Source organism: Ambystoma mexicanum, chromosome 13 (assembly GCF_040938575.1).
Source record: "Ambystoma mexicanum isolate Mex_15411 chromosome 13, UKY_AmexF1_1, whole genome shotgun sequence".
NCBI classification, from domain to species: domain Eukaryota; kingdom Metazoa; phylum Chordata; class Amphibia; order Caudata; family Ambystomatidae; genus Ambystoma; species Ambystoma mexicanum.
Genome location: NC_090938.1, coordinates 804,151,308 through 804,174,299, shown reverse-complemented (window position 1 = coordinate 804,174,299; position 22,992 = coordinate 804,151,308). Strand labels below are relative to the sequence as shown.

General features: G+C 54.2%; 1 protein-coding gene across 2 annotated transcripts in view; it reads left to right on the top strand.

Annotated features, from left to right (window-relative positions):
• WDR46 (WD repeat domain 46) overlaps window positions 1-22,992 on the top strand; it is a 161,582-nt gene that overhangs the window by 135,184 nt on the left and 3,406 nt on the right. For both annotated transcript variants that reach the window (XM_069635234.1, XM_069635235.1), the window contains exons 13-14: window positions 5,215-5,309; window positions 6,083-6,178. In XM_069635234.1, coding sequence (XP_069491335.1) covers window positions 5,215-5,309; window positions 6,083-6,178 — 191 coding nt within the window. The remainder of the gene's footprint in view (window positions 1-5,214; window positions 5,310-6,082; window positions 6,179-22,992) is intronic.

The window sequence follows — 22,992 nt, the reverse complement described above, 5'->3', positions numbered from 1 at the left end:
TCTGCCCGCCCCGCTTCTCTCTGCCCGCCCCGCTTCTCTCTGCCCGCCCCGCTTCTCTCTGCCCGCCCCGCTTCTCTCTGCCCGCCCCGCTTCTCTCTGCCCGCCCCGCTTCTCTCTGCCCGCCCCGCTTCTCTCTGCCCGCCCCGCTTCTCTCTGCCCGCCCCGCTTCTCTCTGCCCGCCCCGCTTCTCTCTGCCCGCCCCGCTTCTCTCTGCCCGCCCCGCTTCTCTCTGCCCGCCCCGCTTCTCTCTGCCCGCCCCGCTTCTCTCTGCCCGCCCCGCTTCTCTCTGCCCGCCCCGCTTCTCTCTGCCCGCCCCGCTTCTCTCTGCCCGCCCCGCTTCTCTCTGCCCGCCCCGCTTCTCTCTGCCCGCCCCGCTTCTCTCTGCCCGCCCCGCTTCTCTCTGCCCGCCCCGCTTCTCTCTGCCCGCCCCGCTTCTCTCTGCCCGCCCCGCTTCTCTCTGCCCGCCCCGCTTCTCTCTGCCCGCCCCGCTTCTCTCTGCCCGCCCCGCTTCTCTCTGCCCGCCCCGCTTCTCTCTGCCCGCCCCGCTTCTCTCTGCCCGCCCCGCTTCTCTCTGCCCGCCCCGCTTCTCTCTGCCCGCCCCGCTTCTCTCTGCCCGCCCCGCTTCTCTCTGCCCGCCCCGCTTCTCTCTGCCCGCCCCGCTTCTCTCTGCCCGCCCCGCTTCTCTCTGCCCGCCCCGCTTCTCTCTGCCCGCCCCGCTTCTCTCTGCCCGCCCCGCTTCTCTCTGCCCGCCCCGCTTCTCTCTGCCCGCCCCGCTTCTCTCTGCCCGCCCCGCTTCTCTCTGCCCGCCCCGCTTCTCTCTGCCCGCCCCGCTTCTCTCTGCCCGCCCCGCTTCTCTCTGCCCGCCCCCTTCTCTCTGCCCGCCCCGCTTCTCTCTGCCCGCCCCGCTTCTCTCTGCCCGCCCCGCTTCTCTCTGCCCGCCCCCGCTTCTCTCTGCCCGCCCCGCTTCTCTCTGCCCGCCCCCGCTTCTCTCTGCCCCTCTCGTCTGCCCGCTTCTCTCTGCCCGTTCTCTGCCCCTTCTCTCTGCCCGCCCCCCTTCTCTCTGCCCCCCCGCTTCTCTCTGCCCGCCCCTTCTCTCTGCCCTTTCTTCTCTGCCCCCTTCTCTCTGCCCCTTCTCTCTGCCCCTTCTCTCTGCCCTCTCCCTCTGCCCCCCTTCTCTCTGCCCGCCCTTCTCTCTGCCCTCCCCTTGCCCCTTCTCTCTGCCCTTCTCTTCTGCCCCCCTTCTCTCTGCCCGTTCTCTCTGCCCCCTTCTCTCTGCCCCTTCTCTCTGCCCCTCTCTCTGCCCCCCCCTTCTCTGCCCCTTCTCTCTGCCCCTTCTCTCTGCCCCTTCTCTTCTGCCCTCCCCCCTTCTCTCTGCCCCTTCTCTCTGCCCCTTCTCTCTGCCCCTTCTCTCTGCCCCTTCTCTCTGCCCCTTCTCTCTGCCCCTTCTCTCTGCCCCTTCTCTCTGCCCCTTCTCTCTGCCCCTTCTCTCTGCCCCTTCTCTCTGCCCCTTCTCTCTGCCCCTTCTCTCTGCCCCTTCTCTCTGCCCCTTCTCTCTGCCCCTTCTCTCTGCCCCTTCTCTCTGCCCCTTCTCTCTGCCCCTTCTCTCTGCCCCTTCTCTCTGCCCCTTCTCTCTGCCCCTTCTCTCTGCCCCTTCTCTCTGCCCCTTCTCTCTGCCCCTTCTCTCTGCCCCTTCTCTCTGCCCCTTCTCTCTGCCCCTTCTCTCTGCCCCTTCTCTCTGCCCCTTCTCTCTGCCCCTTCTCTCTGCCCCTTCTCTCTGCCCCTTCTCTCTGCCCCTTCTCTCTGCCCCTTCTCTCTGCCCCTTCTCTCTGCCCCTTCTCTCTGCCCCTTCTCTCTGCCCCTTCTCTCTGCCCCTTCTCTCTGCCCCTTCTCTCTGCCCCTTCTCTCTGCCCCTTCTCTCTGCCCCTTCTCTCTGCCCCTTCTCTCTGCCCCTTCTCTCTGCCCCTTCTCTCTGCCCCTTCTCTCTGCCCCTTCTCTCTGCCCCTTCTCTCTGCCCCTTCTCTCTGCCCCTTCTCTCTGCCCCTTCTCTCTGCCCCTTCTCTCTGCCCCTTCTCTCTGCCCCTTCTCTCTGCCCCTTCTCTCTGCCCCTTCTCTCTGCCCCTTCTCTCTGCCCCTTCTCTCTGCCCCTTCTCTCTGCCCCTTCTCTCTGCCCCTTCTCTCTGCCCCTTCTCTCTGCCCCTTCTCTCTGCCCCTTCTCTCTGCCCCTTCTCTCTGCCCCTTCTCTCTGCCCCTTCTCTCTGCCCCTTCTCTCTGCCCCTTCTCTCTGCCCCTTCTCTCTGCCCCTTCTCTCTGCCCCTTCTCTCTGCCCCTTCTCTCTGCCCCTTCTCTCTGCCCCTTCTCTCTGCCCCTTCTCTCTGCCCCTTCTCTCTGCCCCTTCTCTCTGCCCCTTCTCTCTGCCCCTTCTCTCTGCCCCTTCTCTCTGCCCCTTCTCTCTGCCCCTTCTCTCTGCCCCTTCTCTCTGCCCCTTCTCTCTGCCCCTTCTCTCTGCCCCTTCTCTCTGCCCCTTCTCTCTGCCCCTTCTCTCTGCCCCTTCTCTCTGCCCCTTCTCTCTGCCCCTTCTCTCTGCCCCTTCTCTCTGCCCCTTCTCTCTGCCCCTTCTCTCTGCCCCTTCTCTCTGCCCCTTCTCTCTGCCCCTTCTCTCTGCCCCTTCTCTCTGCCCCTTCTCTCTGCCCCTTCTCTCTGCCCCTTCTCTCTGCCCCTTCTCTCTGCCCCTTCTCTCTGCCCCTTCTCTCTGCCCCTTCTCTCTGCCCCTTCTCTCTGCCCCTTCTCTCTGCCCCTTCTCTCTGCCCCTTCTCTCTGCCCCTTCTCTCTGCCCCTTCTCTCTGCCCCTTCTCTCTGCCCCTTCTCTCTGCCCCTTCTCTCTGCCCCTTCTCTCTGCCCCTTCTCTCTGCCCCTTCTCTCTGCCCCTTCTCTCTGCCCCTTCTCTCTGCCCCTTCTCTCTGCCCCTTCTCTCTGCCCCTTCTCTCTGCCCCTTCTCTCTGCCCCTTCTCTCTGCCCCTTCTCTCTGCCCCTTCTCTCTGCCCCTTCTCTCTGCCCCTTCTCTCTGCCCCTTCTCTCTGCCCCTTCTCTCTGCCCCTTCTCTCTGCCCCTTCTCTCTGCCCCTTCTCTCTGCCCCTTCTCTCTGCCCCTTCTCTCTGCCCCTTCTCTCTGCCCCTTCTCTCTGCCCCTTCTCTCTGCCCCTTCTCTCTGCCCCTTCTCTCTGCCCCTTCTCTCTGCCCCTTCTCTCTGCCCCTTCTCTCTGCCCCTTCTCTCTGCCCCTTCTCTCTGCCCCTTCTCTCTGCCCCTTCTCTCTGCCCCTTCTCTCTGCCCCTTCTCTCTGCCCCTTCTCTCTGCCCCTTCTCTCTGCCCCTTCTCTCTGCCCCTTCTCTCTGCCCCTTCTCTCTGCCCCTTCTCTCTGCCCCTTCTCTCTGCCCCTTCTCTCTGCCCCTTCTCTCTGCCCCTTCTCTCTGCCCCTTCTCTCTGCCCCTTCTCTCTGCCCCTTCTCTCTGCCCCTTCTCTCTGCCCCTTCTCTCTGCCCCTTCTCTCTGCCCCTTCTCTCTGCCCCTTCTCTCTGCCCCTTCTCTCTGCCCCTTCTCTCTGCCCCTTCTCTCTGCCCCTTCTCTCTGCCCCTTCTCTCTGCCCCTTCTCTCTGCCCCTTCTCTCTGCCCCTTCTCTCTGCCCCTTCTCTCTGCCCCTTCTCTCTGCCCCTTCTCTCTGCCCCTTCTCTCTGCCCCTTCTCTCTGCCCCTTCTCTCTGCCCCTTCTCTCTGCCCCTTCTCTCTGCCCCTTCTCTCTGCCCCTTCTCTCTGCCCCTTCTCTCTGCCCCTTCTCTCTGCCCCTTCTCTCTGCCCCTTCTCTCTGCCCCTTCTCTCTGCCCCTTCTCTCTGCCCCTTCTCTCTGCCCCTTCTCTCTGCCCCTTCTCTCTGCCCCTTCTCTCTGCCCCTTCTCTCTGCCCCTTCTCTCTGCCCCTTCTCTCTGCCCCTTCTCTCTGCCCCTTCTCTCTGCCCCTTCTCTCTGCCCCTTCTCTCTGCCCCTTCTCTCTGCCCCTTCTCTCTGCCCCTTCTCTCTGCCCCTTCTCTCTGCCCCTTCTCTCTGCCCCTTCTCTCTGCCCCTTCTCTCTGCCCCTTCTCTCTGCCCCTTCTCTCTGCCCCTTCTCTCTGCCCCTTCTCTCTGCCCCTTCTCTCTGCCCCTTCTCTCTGCCCCTTCTCTCTGCCCCTTCTCTCTGCCCCTTCTCTCTGCCCCTTCTCTCTGCCCCTTCTCTCTGCCCCTTCTCTCTGCCCCTTCTCTCTGCCCCTTCTCTCTGCCCCTTCTCTCTGCCCCTTCTCTCTGCCCCTTCTCTCTGCCCCTTCTCTCTGCCCCTTCTCTCTGCCCCTTCTCTCTGCCCCTTCTCTCTGCCCCTTCTCTCTGCCCCTTCTCTCTGCCCCTTCTCTCTGCCCCTTCTCTCTGCCCCTTCTCTCTGCCCCTTCTCTCTGCCCCTTCTCTCTGCCCCTTCTCTCTGCCCCTTCTCTCTGCCCCTTCTCTCTGCCCCTTCTCTCTGCCCCTTCTCTCTGCCCCTTCTCTCTGCCCCTTCTCTCTGCCCCTTCTCTCTGCCCCTTCTCTCTGCCCCTTCTCTCTGCCCCTTCTCTCTGCCCCTTCTCTCTGCCCCTTCTCTCTGCCCCTTCTCTCTGCCCCTTCTCTCTGCCCCTTCTCTCTGCCCCTTCTCTCTGCCCCTTCTCTCTGCCCCTTCTCTCTGCCCCTTCTCTCTGCCCCTTCTCTCTGCCCCTTCTCTCTGCCCCTTCTCTCTGCCCCTTCTCTCTGCCCCTTCTCTCTGCCCCTTCTCTCTGCCCCTTCTCTCTGCCCCTTCTCTCTGCCCCTTCTCTCTGCCCCTTCTCTCTGCCCCTTCTCTCTGCCCCTCTTCTCTCTGCCCCTTCTCTCTGCCCCTCTTCTCTCTGCCCCTTCTCTCTTCCTCTTCTCTCTTCCCCTCTTCTCTCTGCCCCTTCTCTCTTCCTCTTCTCTCTTCCCCTCTTCTCTCTTCCCCAATAAGTATTAGGAAATGCATAGCCTCCTAATAGGATTACCTCGATTATACATTGTTGCAAGACCCTTTTTTTAAAAAAATTGCACTGCGTATGTCCCTGTGCTCCTAGAGCTGTCTCATGGGTGTGCTTATGTGTAGCCTTTGGCACAAACAATCAATGTAACATCCCTGCATTCCTTCACCTCCCTTATCCCTTTTTAGGTGCCGGCGAGGCCAACTTCGACGCCCTGGAGAGTAATCCATTCCAGAGCAAGAAACAGCGGCAGGAGTGGGAGGTCAAGGCTCTTCTGGAGAAGGTGAGCAACTGTATGGTGTTAGAGGAGGAGACACCAAGCAGGGGATACCGTCAAGGAGAATGTGCCCAAAATAATTCGGGCAGTGGGCGTTCACTAAGAGCATGCACTTGGAACTCGGTGCAGCCAACAGTCTTAAAACCAAGCTGGGCGCGAATAGACTGTCACTAGGGAAACACTAAAGGGGATTTGCAGTAAGCCCTGAAAAGATCCTTCTAATTACATGCTTGTCACCCAAAATCACTGTTGCAGGTTCTGACTGATCTAGTGTACTCTGAGTCCAAGTGATGATGGGTTCTGCGGGGGAGTGTGGGCTGCAGTGCACCAGAGAGGCGTTGGTCTTGTGCCAGTGCTGGGAGGGTGTCCCAGGAAAGGGTTATACTGGGGAAGGGCCGGACCTCATCTTTTGATGGTATCGTGCCCCAAGCATGGGTTCTTGTTGGCGGGCTAAGGTGAACAAGTTTTGGGAGTGACAAATTGTCATGATGTCCCAGGATAAGGCTGGACTAGGAAGGAGGTGCAGCTATGGTTCATGAGGCACGTTTTCCTCTTTGGAGGTGAATGAACTTCATCTTGTGCTGGGGTGATGAGGGCATCAGGGTAGATTTGTTTTGATGGCTCTCTAAGCAGAGGCCAGTGTGGAGCTGTGGCACACCTTGACTTGTGTATGAAAACGCATCTAGTTTCCATAGCAGAGTGGGATCTGAGTAATGGGGGTGGGGGGGTTGGGGTAGTCATTTGAAGCACTACCCTCACTTAACCTTCCCTTCTCACAGGTGCAGCCAGAGCTCATCACTCTTGACCCCAAGAAGCTGGGTGAGGTGGACTTCCTGACCATGCAGCAGAAGCACCAGGAGAAAGTGGAGCGACTGGTGAGTGTGTGCACACTAGGAGCATTCTGGGAACATCCATGAATGTTACACTTGTGTCTTTCCTTGGTGATAAGAGGGGTGCAAGTTGTGGCATGCAGTGTATTTTTCTTTCTATGGTGCGAATCGCCGCTTCTTGTGTATAGGTTGTGGTGTTCATTGTTGATCCAAGAATGCTGTCAATCTTGCACTGTATTGTCCAGCTTTGGAGGGTTGCGGGTCGCTGCATGTTGGCAATGTACCTTTTAAAAAAGAAATGATGTGCCTACGTAATATACCTTCCTGCACTATCCTGCTCTTGCTCCCTGTCAACTGGTTGGGGCCCATGGTGCAAACAGGAATGGGTATTGTTTCATAAAAAGAGGGTGTGCCTTTAAACACGTTGGAATGTAGTCCCTGTGCGTGCCCTTATCTCTGTGCACCACGCCACTAGCAGCTTTCAAAGCCAATTCTTCTGACTCTTTTCACCCTGCTCCCACTCTCCATTTTTGTACCACTTTGAGATCTGTGTAAGAGGATGTGGGTGTCTAATTGGCTGTCCTGCATCAACCCTTGTGTGGGTGCTTCCTTGTGGTTATGCTCTGGAAAGGCACTGCGGGCTCCTAGAAAGTATGTGCCTCTTATGATAAATCGCAGGAGCTCTTCTAGTGTGCTCGTAGGTCCAGTCCTCCCATCTTTGGAGGCCACTGAACACACTAGGAGCAATGAGCCGCCTTGCCCGGTCCCTGAGTTTAAGGTATGTGCTGGTGCAGATTTACAGTGTTTCAAGTGATGTACAGGGTCATAGTCGTACCCTTCTTGGGAGAGGGACTGGTTGTTGCTCACTAGAAGCATTACCAAATGGCTGTCTTTCAAGAAAGTACATACACCTACGGTGTCCCCACCTCCACCAGCTTCTCCACTCACCCCTTTGACCCTGCAGACTGTGGGGACGTGGGTCATGAACAGGAGGAGGACTTGCCTTCCTCAGCACGTGCATTTCCCAAGGCTTGACATCCCGGAGCCCTCTCACAGAGACACGTGTGCTGGGGTGGTTGCTGCTTGCCCAGGTGAGAATTCGGACGTTTCTTTGCAGAATTACATCCTGGCGGAGGCCCTTAAGATCTGGTTGAAGCCGTACTCTGGCCCAGTGGTTAACAGGAAGATCAATGAGGTATCCAATGCTTCCACTTGAATTGACGTGTCTCTTTTCACTGACACCCCTCCATGGTGGTAGTGGTGGCCCTGATCCAGTCTGTCCTCAGCGGGCTGTTCTGCAGCTTTGGTTCTGGGAAAAGGAGCATAAGCCACTTTCTTTGTTTGGAAGGGGTTTGGAAGCTCAGGCAAGCCAATAGTCTGGTCTTGTTGTCCGCACCCAACTAGATCATGATGTGGTATTGCCGATTTTGACAGGTTTCTGCTGGCTGCCAAGCAGGAGACTTTGTTTTTGGCCTTGCTAAGTCACAACAGATTGTGCAGGACCTTTTACAGTGGGCAACCAATCACGTGAACATGGCAGCCAGGAGGATGGCTGTAAGAATTGATCTGAGAAGGCAGGCCCTCTTTCAGACCACAAAGTTCGATCGGAACTGCTCGACAGTCATGGACCATGGTTTCTAAATTTCACTCTGGATCCTTTTTCATATCCATATATACCGTATGCCGGCCTTTTCTGGCAAATGACCTAAAGTTTTCTGTAACAAGCGTAAACGTCATCAGCCTGTCAAACCAGTCTGTTTTATGGGCCGAAAATGTTTATTGTCCCTACTGCTAACAAATTTGTAACTGTTGGTATAGCATTCTCAGTTCACGTGCCCTCACTTTGGAACTTGCTTCTAGTTGTTTTATGATTTATAAAAGGGCCTTTGCAGTTCAGCGAGTTATTCGACCTGGCAGCTGTGGTCAGTGTTTGTGGAGTCTTTGGGCAGTATCTGTTGGAGGAATCCAGTGACTTACTTGTGGTTACACGCACCCCCCCGCACCCCTCCTTTCTCTGCAGGTTACTTCTTGAGTCATCTCCATAGTGTTTCACTGATATGGGGGGGGGGGGCGGAGGGGGTGTGTATGTTGTCTTGTTCAGAAGTGCAGCCTAGGGATGGTTTGAGGCTTGTCATCGGCACCCTCATTATTGCAAGTTTTCCTAGTTCCTGCAGTTGGGTACACTGATGATTCATTTCGCTTTCACCAGACGTGCTACTGAAAAACTCCTTCAGCTAATATCTGGTGTTTATCCAAATGGCGTCCTACTGGGAGTGTAAGAACCTCTGTGATTTTCCCCCTCGAGTCAGGAATGCTTAGCAAAAAGACCATGAAACTGCCTCACACCATTAAACTCTCTTCTAGCCTTCTTCGTCTGGTTGGTTTAATTTGACACTGTCGACTATCCTTCTCTTATTCGATCACTTGATCACCTTGGCAGCCAGGACACTGCTCTCTAATGGATTGGCTGTGCCCTATCTCACTCCTGTCACCCCTCTTCCAGTGGGTGTCCCCATGGTCAGTCCTTGGTCCCCTTCTCTTCACATCCCCTCCCATGGTAAGTAAATTGCCCCCTCTTGGTTTCTCTTTTTTTGGTCACATACAGAGTATATGGCATGCCTCTCGCTAATGAGTAACTCATCCCAAGATGAGGCGTTCTTCCTTCCTGATCCTAATGCCCTAGAATACTCCCTTCCTCCTGGCTGTCTCAATTGATCACCCAGGTTCTGGGGTCCTCTCCAAAGCAGCATTAAGCGCCATCTAAACATACATAGAATATGCCCCTACAAGTCTAACAGAATTCTAACATACACTCTGGTCCTGAGAATAAAGACTAGATGACTACTCAGTCTCTGGTGCCCCCTCCTCCTGAAACGAAGTACTCAACTTTGCCACTTGTATGCTCTTCACTCTGCCCTGCTTTTACCGGCAACGTCATTACTCTTCAAATTCCTCCTTCCGTTGTTCAAGGACTGCCCCACCCCCCACCCTCCATCATCTTTCCAGCTCTGTTTGCTTTTTCTCTTACTAGGACCATACGCTTTCAACCCATCCTTGCAACTTATGCCTCACCCTTACCTGCAATACTTCAAGTTCCTGCTGCTGCCTGGCTGCATACCTGTGGAATTCACACCCCACCCCAAAAAGTATAAACCTGCGCATCCCCCCCCTGTTGTGGGCACCTGGTAACAAAACTGCTGCATGCTCTTATGCACTTTGTACAAGTGTTTGTTTGGATCACTATCTTCCCAGTAACAAATAAAGTCCAACAGGGGGAAACCGTGCATATTCTTCCGCACCCCCCCAATCTCTTGACTTGCCGGTGTCCGCAAGCAGTGACCGACCAGAATCGAGCAAGGTGAAAAGGGCAGATTGCCTCCTTTACAGGAAACGGAATTCAACCAACTCCCTTTCTCTGGAATATTCACCAAGTGGGGGCTTTGAATACACCCAGGCCACAGAATGACTTTCCAAATGATCTTCGTGTGCCCCTTGAGTGGAGTAGTTTCAGTGCTCCTAATGCAGACGCGGTCATGCACCATTGTTTAGGGAAGACTCTGCTGTACTCTTAAATCCCACCCCCTTTCCTCCATACTGTATGGGCATCCCTCCCTAGGGAAGGTAGACGGATCCTTTTTCGCCAGAAAAACCTTCTTCCCCTTTAAATTTAGAGGTGCGCAGGGGTGCAGCCTTGGGAGCACGTGCTACCCTGACTCCGCCCACTGACGCCACTCCTCAGTCCCCTTTTCCGCGACAAAGGGAACGGGCCAATTTCACCAGCGCTCCTGGGTTTGACCCTGCCATGTAAGTCCACACGCTCTTCCCCGGATTCTTCTCTTATCTTTTTGTCTTTGTCATCTAGGTACTTGGTCCTCTGAAGTTAAGCTCCTCCTCGGCGCATGACTTCAGCGGGTTTTAAGCAGGTGTTCTGCCTGCGAGGGACACTTCCCCCACATCTAACCCCCACGCTCTTTGCCTCTGCTGCCTTGGCCCTGACCGCGTCTGGGACTCCAAGCGCACTGAACAGGCTAGATGGGTAGAGGGAGCTCTTCAAGGTGTTGCTTCCAGAGGACCCGAAGAAGTTTGTCAGAGATCGAAGCCCAAGGGAGGGCCGTTATTTTCCATTGCACCCCGTAAGGGCGACTCCTTCCTGAGTAAACGCCCAAGTGGGAGGAACCCCTCTGGTTCTATTAACCCGCACAAGCACTGAGGCTAATCCATCTACCGGCCTCACGGCCGAGGGGTTTCCAGACCCTACCGGTTTCAGTGCTGAGGGACCGTAAGGTTCTTCTACCGGTTCTACACCCGAGGGGCTACGCCCGAATACCGGCTCCATGGCCGAGAGGGCGCCTGCACGCAGCACTACCGGCGGCAACACTCAAGGGCGATAAGCCTTCCAGGCCCAGGCCTGAGGTGCGGGATAGACCTCGTGTTCCAACACCAAGAGTCTTGGGCGAGGTTGGGTTCACAGGGCTATGCACCACGACTCTGGCACGTGACACACAGCCCGACAAAATGGCTGCCGTGCCAGACAACATGTCCCCTTATGTGATGCCACTTCTAGGAACGGAGCAGGCAGGTGAATGAGTGTCAAGGTGTGACTGGTGTCAACCAGGTATGTGGCCTACTGTTTATCCATCAGCAACGCAGGACAGGTTCCGCCTGCAACCCAGAAAGTGTGCTCCGGCTCCAGCAGCCACTCCATCAATATCTCATGCCACCTCTTCGGCCTCCGAAGACTGGTTCTTCGAAAGTCTCTTGGGTTCATTCGAACTCCCCAAATGGGGGCCATCCTTTGGGATGCAGTCAGGGACTTGATTCCTCTGGTCACTCCACCAGTGCCCATAGTAATTCCTCCCATGGCTACGGCACCACAGGCCAGAGCGCAGCCTCTGCTGCTGGCTCCTTCGAATCCACCCCCAGCGGAGCCGGTTCGAAGCCAGCCCCCACAGCAGCCTCCTGCTCCGGTCTCCACACAGCAGCACAGGGTGCCCAGCACCCCTCCTCCCGCTGTGGACCAGCCGGACACTCTGGTGTATACAGACGACGAGGAGGACCCTGACATGCCGTTGTCAGCGAAGGCCTTCCATGACAGGCTTGCAGGTTTGGCAGAATATCTGGCTCTTCCTCATCCCGAGGTAGAGCAACCAGAGGAGGAGGTCTTTGCAGAGGTCCTCTCCCTAAGACCCCCTACCAGGACGGGGATCCCGATGCAGAAAGACATCGTCGCTCTAGCCAAGAAGGGGTGGCTCAAGCCACACTCGGCCCAAAATGTCAATCGGCGCCTCAATGCCAAGTATAGACAGATGGAGGGGGATACAGTCTTGCTGTCAACGCACCCCCAACCACTCTCTTTGGTGATCGCTGCAGTGTCACTCTATTCTAAGCCTCAGTCGTCCTCACTGTTGTTAGGCAAGGAGATGATCTTGGAGGCGTATGTGAAAAAGCTGTACGCCAACGCCTCCCTGTGTCAAGCCAACGAGGATGCCATGCTCGCAGTTGCTAACCAAAGGTTGTGGCGGGAAATAGCGGACTTCCTTCCGGAACTTCCCGCGCAGAGCCAGGCATGCTGTAAGGCGAGACTAGGCAAAGCCAAGCTGGTAGCGGAGGACATCATGAAGTCGACAGTTGCCCACATAGACACCTCTGGCCGGGCCATCTGCATCGCCACGGACATGAGAAGGACGGCCTAGCTGCGGGCTACTAATTAACTGCGACGTCCAGGATCGCATATTGGTCCTTCCTTTCGAGGGTAGTGACCTCTTCCACTCTACCACCGATGAGGAATTGGATAAGAACAGCTCGCAAACCGCAAAGTTATCTATTCTTACGAAGACCACGCCCAAGGCGTACACCCAGTCACATCAACGCTCCGATGAGGGGGCGGGCGTTGGGTGGGTTCTGGGGATTCCAGGAATGGAGGTCAAGACAACCTGACCTCTTGCCGAGTCAGCACTGGCACAAGCAACAAAAAGGGGGGGCAAGGGCTTCTTCCACTCCCCCTCCTTAGCCTCCGCCTCGGAGAACAAAAAGGCATGACACGTCCCTCTGGGTCCACATGTCTCCAGTGGGGAGCAGGCTATCCTCTTGCGAGCATTTATGGCACCAGAACTTTGCAGACCCCTGGATCCTAAGTGGTCTCCACAGGGTACCGCCTACTGATGCCTCCCTCTCCTCCTTGCTCCCCTCCGCTCCCACAGATTGGGACAGCAACTCTGTTGGCGGAGACCCGATTGCATGTAGAGAGCCAGGCAATGGAAGAAGTGCCAGCCTCCCAGCGAGGTCTAGGCTTCTATTCCAGGATTTTCACCATACAGAACAACCAGGCTGGCCTGAGATTTGTCTTGGACCTTTCCACACTCGACCTCTCGCTCTTCAAAAATTCAAGATGGTTATGCCAGCACTCATTGCAGAGATACTAGACAAGGGAGATTGGATGTGCTCCCTGGATCTGAAGGATGCCTACCTAGACGTCCCGATTTGGCAACCCCATCGCTCCTTCCTACGCTTCAGGATCATGGGCTGTCATTTCCAGTACAAGGTGCTACCCTTTGGCCTCAACTCAGCCCCCAGGATATTTACCAGACTCATGAATGAAGTGGCAGCCCTCTTGAGGGCCCAGGTCCACCCTGTCTACCCGTACCTGGACGAATGGCTCTGCACTTATGAGTACCCTCCAATCCTGGGGTTTACTATCAACCTACGGATGTCTCAGCTGCAGCCCATGCAGTACCACATTTTCCTGGGCCTCATCTGGAATACCAGCACTGAGAAGGATTTCCCTCGGACAAGATTACGCCCCTCAAGAGGGCCTCCACGCACTTTCTTACCAGGCCAGTGACTTCGGCTTGGTGGTACCAGCACCTACTGGTTATCGTGGCAGTGGTCTTCCGGGCTGAGCCCCACATGAGACTCTGTATGAGGAGATTACAGCTGCACTTCGCAGCCTCATGGAATCGGGAGAAGGGCTCAAAAGCGGAGCTGGTCAGCATACCGCCTTCTCTCCACTCAGACCTCACATGGTGGTCCAAGGACAGCAATTTGCGGACAGGCATGCCATTCCAGCAGCCGGTTCCGCAGGTCACCGTTACTACAGACTCCTCCCTAGAGAGCTGGTGAGCCACACTGGACGTCCACGGGGTCTAGACACGGCAAGAGCAGGAGTCGCATATAAACTGGCTGGAGCTCAGAGCCATTGGGCTACCCTCGGGGCCTTCCTCCCACTCATCCAGGGCAGGACTGTCCTGATCCAGACCAACACCTCCACCAGCATGTACTATGTCAACAAGTAGGGGGGGTACCAGGTACCCTCCGCTGTGCAACCTAGTGGTCAGCATGAGGGAATGGGCCTTGGAAAAAATCTACCTCGGGCCGTCCACCTCCCCAGGGGAGGCCAACTTGGAAGCGGACAGGCTCAGTAGGCTTTGCGTGGACAATTATGAATGGCAACTGAACAACCAGGTGCTACAGGTGGTCTTCAGCACATGTGGCCATCCTCAGGTGGATGTATTTGCCTCCCGGCAGAGCAGGAAGTGCCATCAGTTTGCGTCTTGGCAGGGACAAGGCGTTGGCTCCTTGGGCGATGCCATGCAGATTCAGTGGGTAGGCAAGACTGCATATGCCTTTCCTCCCACGCCCCTGACCCCAGGGTACTCCGCGATCAAGGCGACTCGTCACCTCAGCATCAGTCTGATAGTGCCTTGGTGGCCGGCGAAACCATGGTTCTCCGAAGTGCTCAACCTCTCGGTCAGACCACCCATTCAACTCCCGCTGGGCCCAGCACCTCTCCTGTCCCAGCAGGGGGGCAGGGTGCTCCACCCCGCTTCTCAGAAATTAGCCCTTGCAGCATGGTTCCTGTGCAGATGTCACTCAAGCACCTGAGCCTGTCCCGGGCTAACCTGGAGATAATCCAGGGCGCTAGGAGCAAAGCCACTAGGAGTCAATACAAGAGCAAATGGAGCAAATTCCGTCACTGGGAGATCGACCCCCTGGCATGCACACTGGACGATGTGCTTTCCTTCTCGACACACCTTACCCACTCAGGCGTACAGGTGGACACATGTCGCACCTATCTATCATGTTTTATCAAAAAGGGCACCTGTTGATGCCTTACTCTGCCCAGGCGGGTAACATGGTGAAAAGAACAAAATTGAGTAAGAGCATAAGAGTCTTACTGCTGAGTGCTTGGCTTTCCCTTAGGAGTGTTTTTATCCACCTGTGAGTAGTGGGGTTTCTTACTATAATGAATGTTTGTAACAAATATTTTGATGAGACGATTCAGTGAGCTGCAATAGGGTTTTAATTAGATTGCAGCGGGTGTTTACAATACACGTAATCATGAGCACAAGATACATAAGCCAGTGTACATTTTTGAGGTAAGTTAACCAGTTAGTCGGGTACAAATGCTGGATATTTGTAGTCTCAATCAGTTGCTTCTTCGTCCACTAAGGTGTTCTTGGGAAGGAGACCAGCGGACTTAGTGATGTGATAGCACATAAATAATAAGAGCACTCTGTCACCTTAGGGTCCTCCAGACCTGGTTATCCGGCATCCCAGGCTTCCTTCGCAAGGTGGATGGTTGCGGCCATCAAGGAGGCCCATGAAGGGCAGCGCAAGCCACTGCCAGTAAACGTGCATGCTCACACTGTATGAGCCAAGTACACAGCCATCGCATTCCAGCAGCAGGTCCCGTGGCCGGCCATAAGCTTGGCAGCCACCGGGGCCACCCCTTCAGCTTTCTGCAAGCACTAATGTTTGGACACTGGCTCTAAATCAGATGCGGCCTTCCGACAGGCGTTTCTAAGGAACCTGTTTGCTTAAGGAGGGGTCTCCATTCAGTTGTAATCGACCATACAGTATGGAGGAAACGGGACGTAAGAGTAATTATAAGTTACTCAGTGTAGTGACTAACGTCCATAGTCCCCTTTCCTCGATACGTCCCACCATCCTCCCCCCTAATAATACTGGTGTCGTCGGCAATGATAAATATTGTCGACGAATCAGTGGGGACTGAGGAGAGGCGCCGGTGGGCGGACTCAGGGTAGCGCATGCTCCCTGGGCCACACCCCCGCGCACCTCTAAATTTGAAGGGAAGGTTTTTCTGGTGAAAAAGGTTCTGTCTCCCGTCCTTGGGGAGGGACGCTCATACAATTTGTAGGAAAAGGGACTATGGACCAAGAGTACGTTAGTCAGTACGGTGAGTAGCTTAGAATTGGCTCCCTGACTCGTCCAGCCCTGCTGGAAGGCTACATTTCCAAGAGGCAGCTTGCTTTCCGGTTAGCAGTTCCTAGAGCGGTTTACCAGAATTCCACTCGATCTGTAGGTTCTTACAGTGCAACCTTTCCCCAAGGTCGCTGGAGGAGATATCGACTGTTCTGGCTTGTCTAGAAGGCAAATAATTCCTGTTAGATCTGTGCAAGCTTTGCCTTTCACGCGCTGCTTACTATCGGAGCATTTTTCGCGTTGAGAACTTGGTATAAGTAATCAGGATACTGCCTGTCGCAATACATTTTACTTTGGTTTTATGCCTGCATCACTCTCGCACCTGTTGAGCCTAGACTATCCTATGGCTTCACTCCTTAATTGGAAGGCAGTTGTTCTCCCATACATTTGTTCAACTAGGAGGGGACAGTAGATTTGAGGCCCAATCTCTTGACTTTTTCCAACAGTTGTTCCCCATTTGTTCTCTTATATTTATTTACCGTGATTAAATGTTTGTATTAATCTCAGCCTCAAACTAGTCTCTCGTAAGACTATAAGCCTACTGGCAAAGGCCTCTGAGAAAGCAAGCTGTTATGACGCTCGGCCATCTTTTTGACACCCACAGTGGTCCTCTTAAGCTTGTTTTACTTAAGAGCTTTGGAAAGTGCTGAACCTGTCCCATTGAGGCCACTTGGTGGAATGGTGTTTCTCATCTTGCAGCCAGAGGGTAATGCAACCTGGGGGATGGGTGGTGGGTGGTCAAACTTTGTATGCAGTGTAACACAAATAATGCAATCCCGGAATGTCGAAAAAAAAAACATATACATTCTTTAATGGTTCCCTGCTGAGAGAACCATGCAGTGTGGAACCGCAAGGGAACTTTCTAGGCATTACGTTTTAGGGCAGTGGCTGCATTGGAAGTGAGTCCGTGTTCAGGAATCCAGTTGCAGGTACACAGGCCAGCGCTGGGGCTGTAGTGCAGGCCACACCAGTCCTGGCTAGACCCAGCCTGTGCCCAGTTCCCCTCTATGGGTCCAAAGGATGTGGAAAGCTTCTGGATTCTAGGATGAAGGAGCTGCCAAATTCGCAGGTAATTAAAGAAGGTGCAGGGTAAGCTTGTGGTGACGTGTCACCACAGAGAACTGCTGGAGGGCCCTTGGGCCAGAGTGCTGAGGGCGGGCATGCTGCAGTCAGGCGGTTCACTAGCATGGAAGCCTAAAATGAATCTAAATAGGAGCGAAACAGTCTTCCTCCGTGGCAGGGCACAGGTCCTCCCCAATGGCAGCGTTTCCGGGCGAGACTTGGTGCTCCAGCCAGGTGAGAAGCCACACCGGGTCCTGCAGGTGTTCCTCAGGGAGTCCTGGAGGTGGGTATCCCAGCTAGAACCACTGATTCCAGGGACGCTGCAAGGTTGTAGAAGATGCGCAGAACCCAGCAGGAGGGATGGCACAGGAGAGCTTCACGGGTGAGTGCCTCTTAATCTGCATAGGGATACGTCCCAGCAAGTGACAATGCTACTGGGCTGAAACCCCTAGATGTATAGCACTGCAGCCACCCTATAAAGGTAACCTTCCTGAGCAAGCGGACACAGGATGTGGGTTCAGCAAGGAATGAGGGAAGCTGGTGACCATATATGGGCATCCTGCCCATGGTTCCAGCCAGAGAGGCACATAGCCAGCAGAGCAGGGCACCCTGTTTGGGGAAAGAGACTGCTGGCTGCCTTTTCTGCACCGTGACATGTGAGTTGCAGGGACTCCTAGGGGCGCATTACACAGTTACATCACCAGTGAGGGCCCTGGATGGGTGCTCACCAGGCCAAAAATTAGGTAGGTGAACCAGAGGGCTAGCACCATGTTCAGGAGGCTTGGTAGTGTGGGTCTGGCTGCCTGGGAATGGAAGGCAGGGTATATGGTAATGCAGTATAACAGGCTCTTTAAGACCACAGCTCCTGTATTCCACCCAATGTCTGCAGGTATTCCATCTGAAAACAATGACTGAACTCATGCGTTATAACTTGATGTGATATGGCATTTATAACGCGCCTATACACAAGTGTATCAAGGCGCGACAAGGCAAGGGAGGGGGAACAGAGGGAAGACGGAGAACGATCCTACTAGTCCAAGTGACATTGAGATTGTGCAAGTGAAGGGGAGGGGAACATTGTGAGGGGGGCAGATGGGGGAGGGGAAGGGGGAAGTGCAGTACATAGGATAACAGAAAATAATTAAACAATAAATAAGAAGTGCAGCCAGCTGGTGGCAGGTGCAAGGCTAAGTGCAGACATCTGGTGTCAAGTGCTGGTAGGGGGGGGATACAGAAACAGCCCCAGAGTGCAAGGGTTGCCAGGGAGGCAGTGGAGGTGTGCAAGTGGCGGGGGGGGGCTGGACCAGAGATCAGAGGGTAGCCAGGTAACCAGTGCAGTTTAAGTTTCAGCCAGGAGTTTAGCAGGGGAGTGGAGGAGAGAAAGCAGAAGCAAAGAGGAAGGTCTTGAGGTGCTTCCAGAACCGGAGATGGTTCTCAAGAGTCGGAGGGGCAGGGAGGCTGTTCCAGAGGGGGAGGCCCCAGCTGGAGACGAAGATCTACCCTCAGCTGGTTTCTTGGAGAAGCGACTGACCCTGAGGGAGTAGGAAGGGGACCGGTGACCGAGAAAAGAATGACATTATTATTGATCATGTTGGCACCTATGCAAGCTATTGTGTCATAAATGAATGGCCAAAATGTTGACACTTAACTATTTCCTTGCTTCTTTTAGGTCCCCTTCCCTTCTTAAAAGATGGGCCCCTTTTCTTCAAACTGTTTGCCCCACTTTTGATACTTTCTCACTCTGTCGCGTGCTACAGCCATGAACTTTCTCTGGGCACCCCACGCTGTTCCCCCGCCCCCACCCCCTTGCCTCCGCTTCTGCCTAAAATGCAAACCCATTCTGCACCGTTTCTTAACTTTTTCCAAAATGTGTGGTTTTGTTTTTTTTGGGGTCATTTTCACATTTTAAGCTGTTTGAGGAAACGGCGAAATTGCTTTTAAAGAGTATGCCACATTTTGCAGTCTTACTTTTCTACGTTCATTGTGAGGAAGCGAGAGCAAATGTGAATTCTACCAGAATTGCAGTGAAGTTCAATGTGTATTTGCCCTGGCCTTCAGCTGTCCAGCATGTTCTCTTTCCACGCTTTAGCCAGATGCCCTGTTCATGCCCATCTAATTGAAGCTTAGTTCAGATTGTTATGCCAGCGCGCCCTCTTCCCTCTCCTATCATGCTGTACACTGCTTGCTCATCCTTTCCCTTAGCCTGAGAACTCCTGATGCACAGGTGACCCCTGCAATCCCTTTGTCGTTCTGGCTGTGCGCTCCTTGCCACCCCACCTAACTTCCTGGGGCCATGGCTAGTCCCCAGACGCGCCATACCTCTTGGTCACCTTGCTTGTGGCGGCAAATCCAAGCACAGGGAAGCCGGGGCTTGCCGGATAGGATTTTGTATAAGGGGGCACCACATCCTGTGTCTCAATGCTGTACCAATTGTTTTGCATTTCTGCATAACTGCTAATAGCCCATTCGCAGGAGACCTAGTACCACATGAAGCCTAGCTAACTACTGTGCCGCTACAAAATGTATGCTGCAAAGCTCCTTCTACTCTTAGCAACATTGATCATAGCTTTAGTCTGCTCTCACAAGACTTGGACAGAATCGTGCCCACCGCATTTCACTACCATGACCCAGCCAAGCCAGACCAACGCCCATCTACCTATCATTATCAACAACTGGGCAAGCCCACAGTTGCCTCTTATCTATGACACCCAACCATGTGATACGATTACTAGGAACAAAAGACTATGCTTTAGACTATCTAAACTATTTGAACCTCCAGCTAGAACACTTCCCTCCACTAATGACAGGAAGCCTACGTCGCCCAATAACATATCCTATAATAGAACCAAAAGACCATTTGGCCCTCAAGGTTCTTGAGACAAAGACCCACCTTACTTCCAAACTTAAGACCACTGCACCAGAAACGTCTGTTACTCCTATACCGTCTAGCTCTCTCCTTAAAGGAGCCTTAATAAATGCCAGATCGATAGTAGCTCATGCTACAGAGATAGCAGACCTTATCCAGAATGACAACCTCGACTTCCTGGCTATCACTGAATCTTTGCTGCACAAGGCAGCAGGCCCTACTCTTATGGTAGCTATCCCTAACGGCTAAGATCTGAAGGAAGTGAAGCACGTGGAGGCGGCATAGCCCTTATTGCCAAATCTAACTTTTCCATTCGGCTAGCTCCTACTTCTGACATTACATCTTGCGAAGGCCTCACAGCTAAGTTGCTCATCAATAACTCCCAGACTCTCACTAACCACTTGCTATACCGACCTCCAGGGCCTATGGGAACCTTTGCTGAGGATCTATCCAATATCTTCTCGAATAACCTAAAAAATTCTTCCCAAGTCATTCTTCTAGGAGATTTTAATCTAGGTCTTAATGATCACAAAGACTGACATGCAATTAGTGCTGCCAATATTCTGACTGAACTTGGCCTCACCCAAAGAGTACTCTCCCTCTCTCCTGGAGTGATCACTTTCTCCTATCCTCCCACCTCACCTTCCCTACCCCTGAGGCAAAGCCACCTTCATCACTGCCACCCTCCTTCTCGGTCATCCGACACATGAAGGGCGTGTCAGTTGGGGCTTTCGCCGCCACCTTCTCGCCCCCCTCCCCCTCCCCCTTCGGCTGACTCCCACCCTGACACAGCCCTCTCCACTTTCCACTCTGCTATATCTGATACTCTTGATATCCTTGCCCCTCATGAGCATCCACCTGAAGCCCAAAGCCAAATGTAACTCCTGGTATGACTCGGATCCCGTCACCTAAAACGCAAGTGCAGGGTGGCATAGAGGAAATGGTGTGCTTCATGTTCATCCTCTGACAAACTGGCCTGCCGCCTGCTCCAAAGGCAATACCGGCTCTCTGTTCTCACCAAGAAGTGAGCCCTTATCCAAGCCCGCATCTCTGCGGCATCTAACAATTCGGCCGAACTCTTTAAAATCTGCAAGGAGCTGGCCAACCCTGCTGCAGTCTCTACATCTACTGTCCCCTCCCAGGCCCTCTGCACGACACTGTCCTCTCACTTCATTTAAAAAGTTCAGGACATCCTGTCCTCACTCTCCTCCCATCACCTCCCTCTATTCCCTGTTCTTCCTCTGGCCCTTCTGCAGCCACCCCTCCTCCCTCCTTCTCTGCCTTTCCCCTTTTTTCTGCTGACGAGGTTTCCAGACCAGTCCGATCTATGAAAGTCTCGTCAAAACAGGTCCACCCCTGTTCCTCAAACTGTCAAGGACCACATCGACTCCCTGGCTCCTGCCCTGTCCAACTTCTGCAATCACTCCTTCGCCTCTGGAGTCTTCCCATCCCCCCTTTAAGCACTCCCGTGTGCACCCTCTTCTTAAACCCTCTTCCGACCCCTCCTGCCCGGCTATCGGCCAATCTCCATCACTCCCTTCCTGGGCAAGCTCCTGGAGAAACTGGCCATCTCCCAGCTTAATCTGTTGATAGTCTTCATGACCCATCAATCTGGCTTCAGAGCTGCCAGAAGCACAGACACTGCTCTCCTGAACATCTGTGAGGACCTGCTGTCGAACCTTGACTCAAAAAACTGTGTTCTCATTTTGCTCGATCTCTCTTCTGCCTTTGATACCGTCAACCATACCATCCTGCTCAACCGTCTCCGTGATAACCTGGGTATCACTGGTCAGGCTCTGGCATGGCTGACCTCTTTCCTCTCCAATCGACCCTCCCAGGTCCAACTGGGGTCCTTCCTCTCTGACATCTTTTTCTCTACCTGTGGTGTCCCCCAGGGATCTAACCTCTCTCCCTGGCTGTTCAATCAGTATCTGGCACTCCTTGCCCACCGCATCGCCGCTCTCTGCCCCAACTTTCAGTGCTATGCGGATGATACCCAGCTCATTATCAGGCTACCCGTCGGCCTCCTCTTCTCCTTCCCTCATCTCTGACTGTCTTTCTGCTATCCAGGAATGGTGTGCCGCCAATGACCTCTGCCTCAATGCCAGTAAAACTGAGATTCTACTCATTGACACACCCACTCCCTCCTTCCCTGCAGCTCTCTGGCCGGCCTCTCTTGGCCCTCTTCCTGCGCCTACCTGCAAGGCAAAAAACCTCGGGGTCATCTTCGACTCCACACTCTCCTTCTCTCCTCACATATCAGTCGCACTACCAGCTGCACCTCCTCAGAGGTATTCTTACTTTCCTCTCCTTCCCCCAGAAGCTCACTGTCTCCAGAGCCCTGGTTCTCTCGAAGCTGGACTTCTGTAACAGCCTCTATCTAAATCTGCCTGCCTCTACTCTCCGCCCTCTGCAACTCATCCAGAACAGGACTGCGAGACTTGTCCTTGGCCTCAAGCTCAGGGACCGTATCTCTCCAGGACTAAAATAGTTACATTGGCTCCCAGTGGCTGCGAGGATTAAGTTCAAAACCCTCTGCATTGTCCACAAGGCCTTCTGGGGCCTGGGGCCAAAATACCTTCAACTCTCTCTTCCTAAATATCTTCCTTCTCGAGCTCTTCGCTCATCCGCCTCCAACTCACTCAGGGTCAGCTGCTTCTCCAAGCAACGAGTTTGGGGTAGATCTCTCTCTCTCCGCGGCAGGGGCCTCACTCTGGAACAGCCTTCCTGCCTCCCTGAAACTTGAGGAGAACCATCTCCGGTTCCGGAAGCACCTCCAAAACCTTCATCTTTGCTTCTGCTTTCTCTCCCCCTCTCCCCTGCTAAATTACTGAAACTGCACTGAATCTGCAACTGGGCCACTCACCGATCTCGGTCCTTGGCCCAGCCACTCTCCCCTGCACTGCCTCCCTGGCAACCCCTGCACTGCGGGACTGTCTCTGTATCCCTACAGCCCCCCTTCCCAGCACTTGTCTGCACTTATCTTGCACTTGCCACCAGCTGGCCCTTATTATTTATCTTGTATTCTAGTAACCCTGTACTGCACTTTCCCCTCTCCCTTTCCCCCTTGCACTTTTCCCTTCCCCTCTACCCATGCACTTGCGCGATCTGAATGACACCTGGCCTAGTAGGATCGTTATCTCTCTCCCCTTTGTTCCCCCCTCCCTGCCTCTTCGCGCCTTGAAACACTTTTGTATAGGCGCGTTACAAATGCCATATATATCGTATCATATATCATACCCTAGAGATAACAAAGATAGAATACTGGATTTGGTGGCAGACCATAACTGCAATGCCTCCATTGTGTTGATTTTCCCCCCACCCCTCCCCAAAATTTGGACTGACCACTATTGGTGGTTTTCTCATTAATGACTAAAAGACTGACCCCCACCCTTATCCAAATGGCCCCGCCTTTCCCCACAAGAAATGGAGAACATTACCACGGATAATCTACTCCCCCTTACCATCCCTAAATTTAACTCTCAACCAGATACCCTGGACCCAGAAGCCTTGGTGAATGAATATAACAAAATGATGTCCACCTCCCTCGACCTAATCGCACCTTTCAAATTGAGGCAAGGTAAACCCAAAGCCCACCTTAACTCGTGGTACACTCCACAATTAAAAACCTTACGTACAAAAAAAAAGACAATGCGAAGCATCATGGAGATTACTACCTTTGGATGAAAACAAAACTAATTAAGTAATC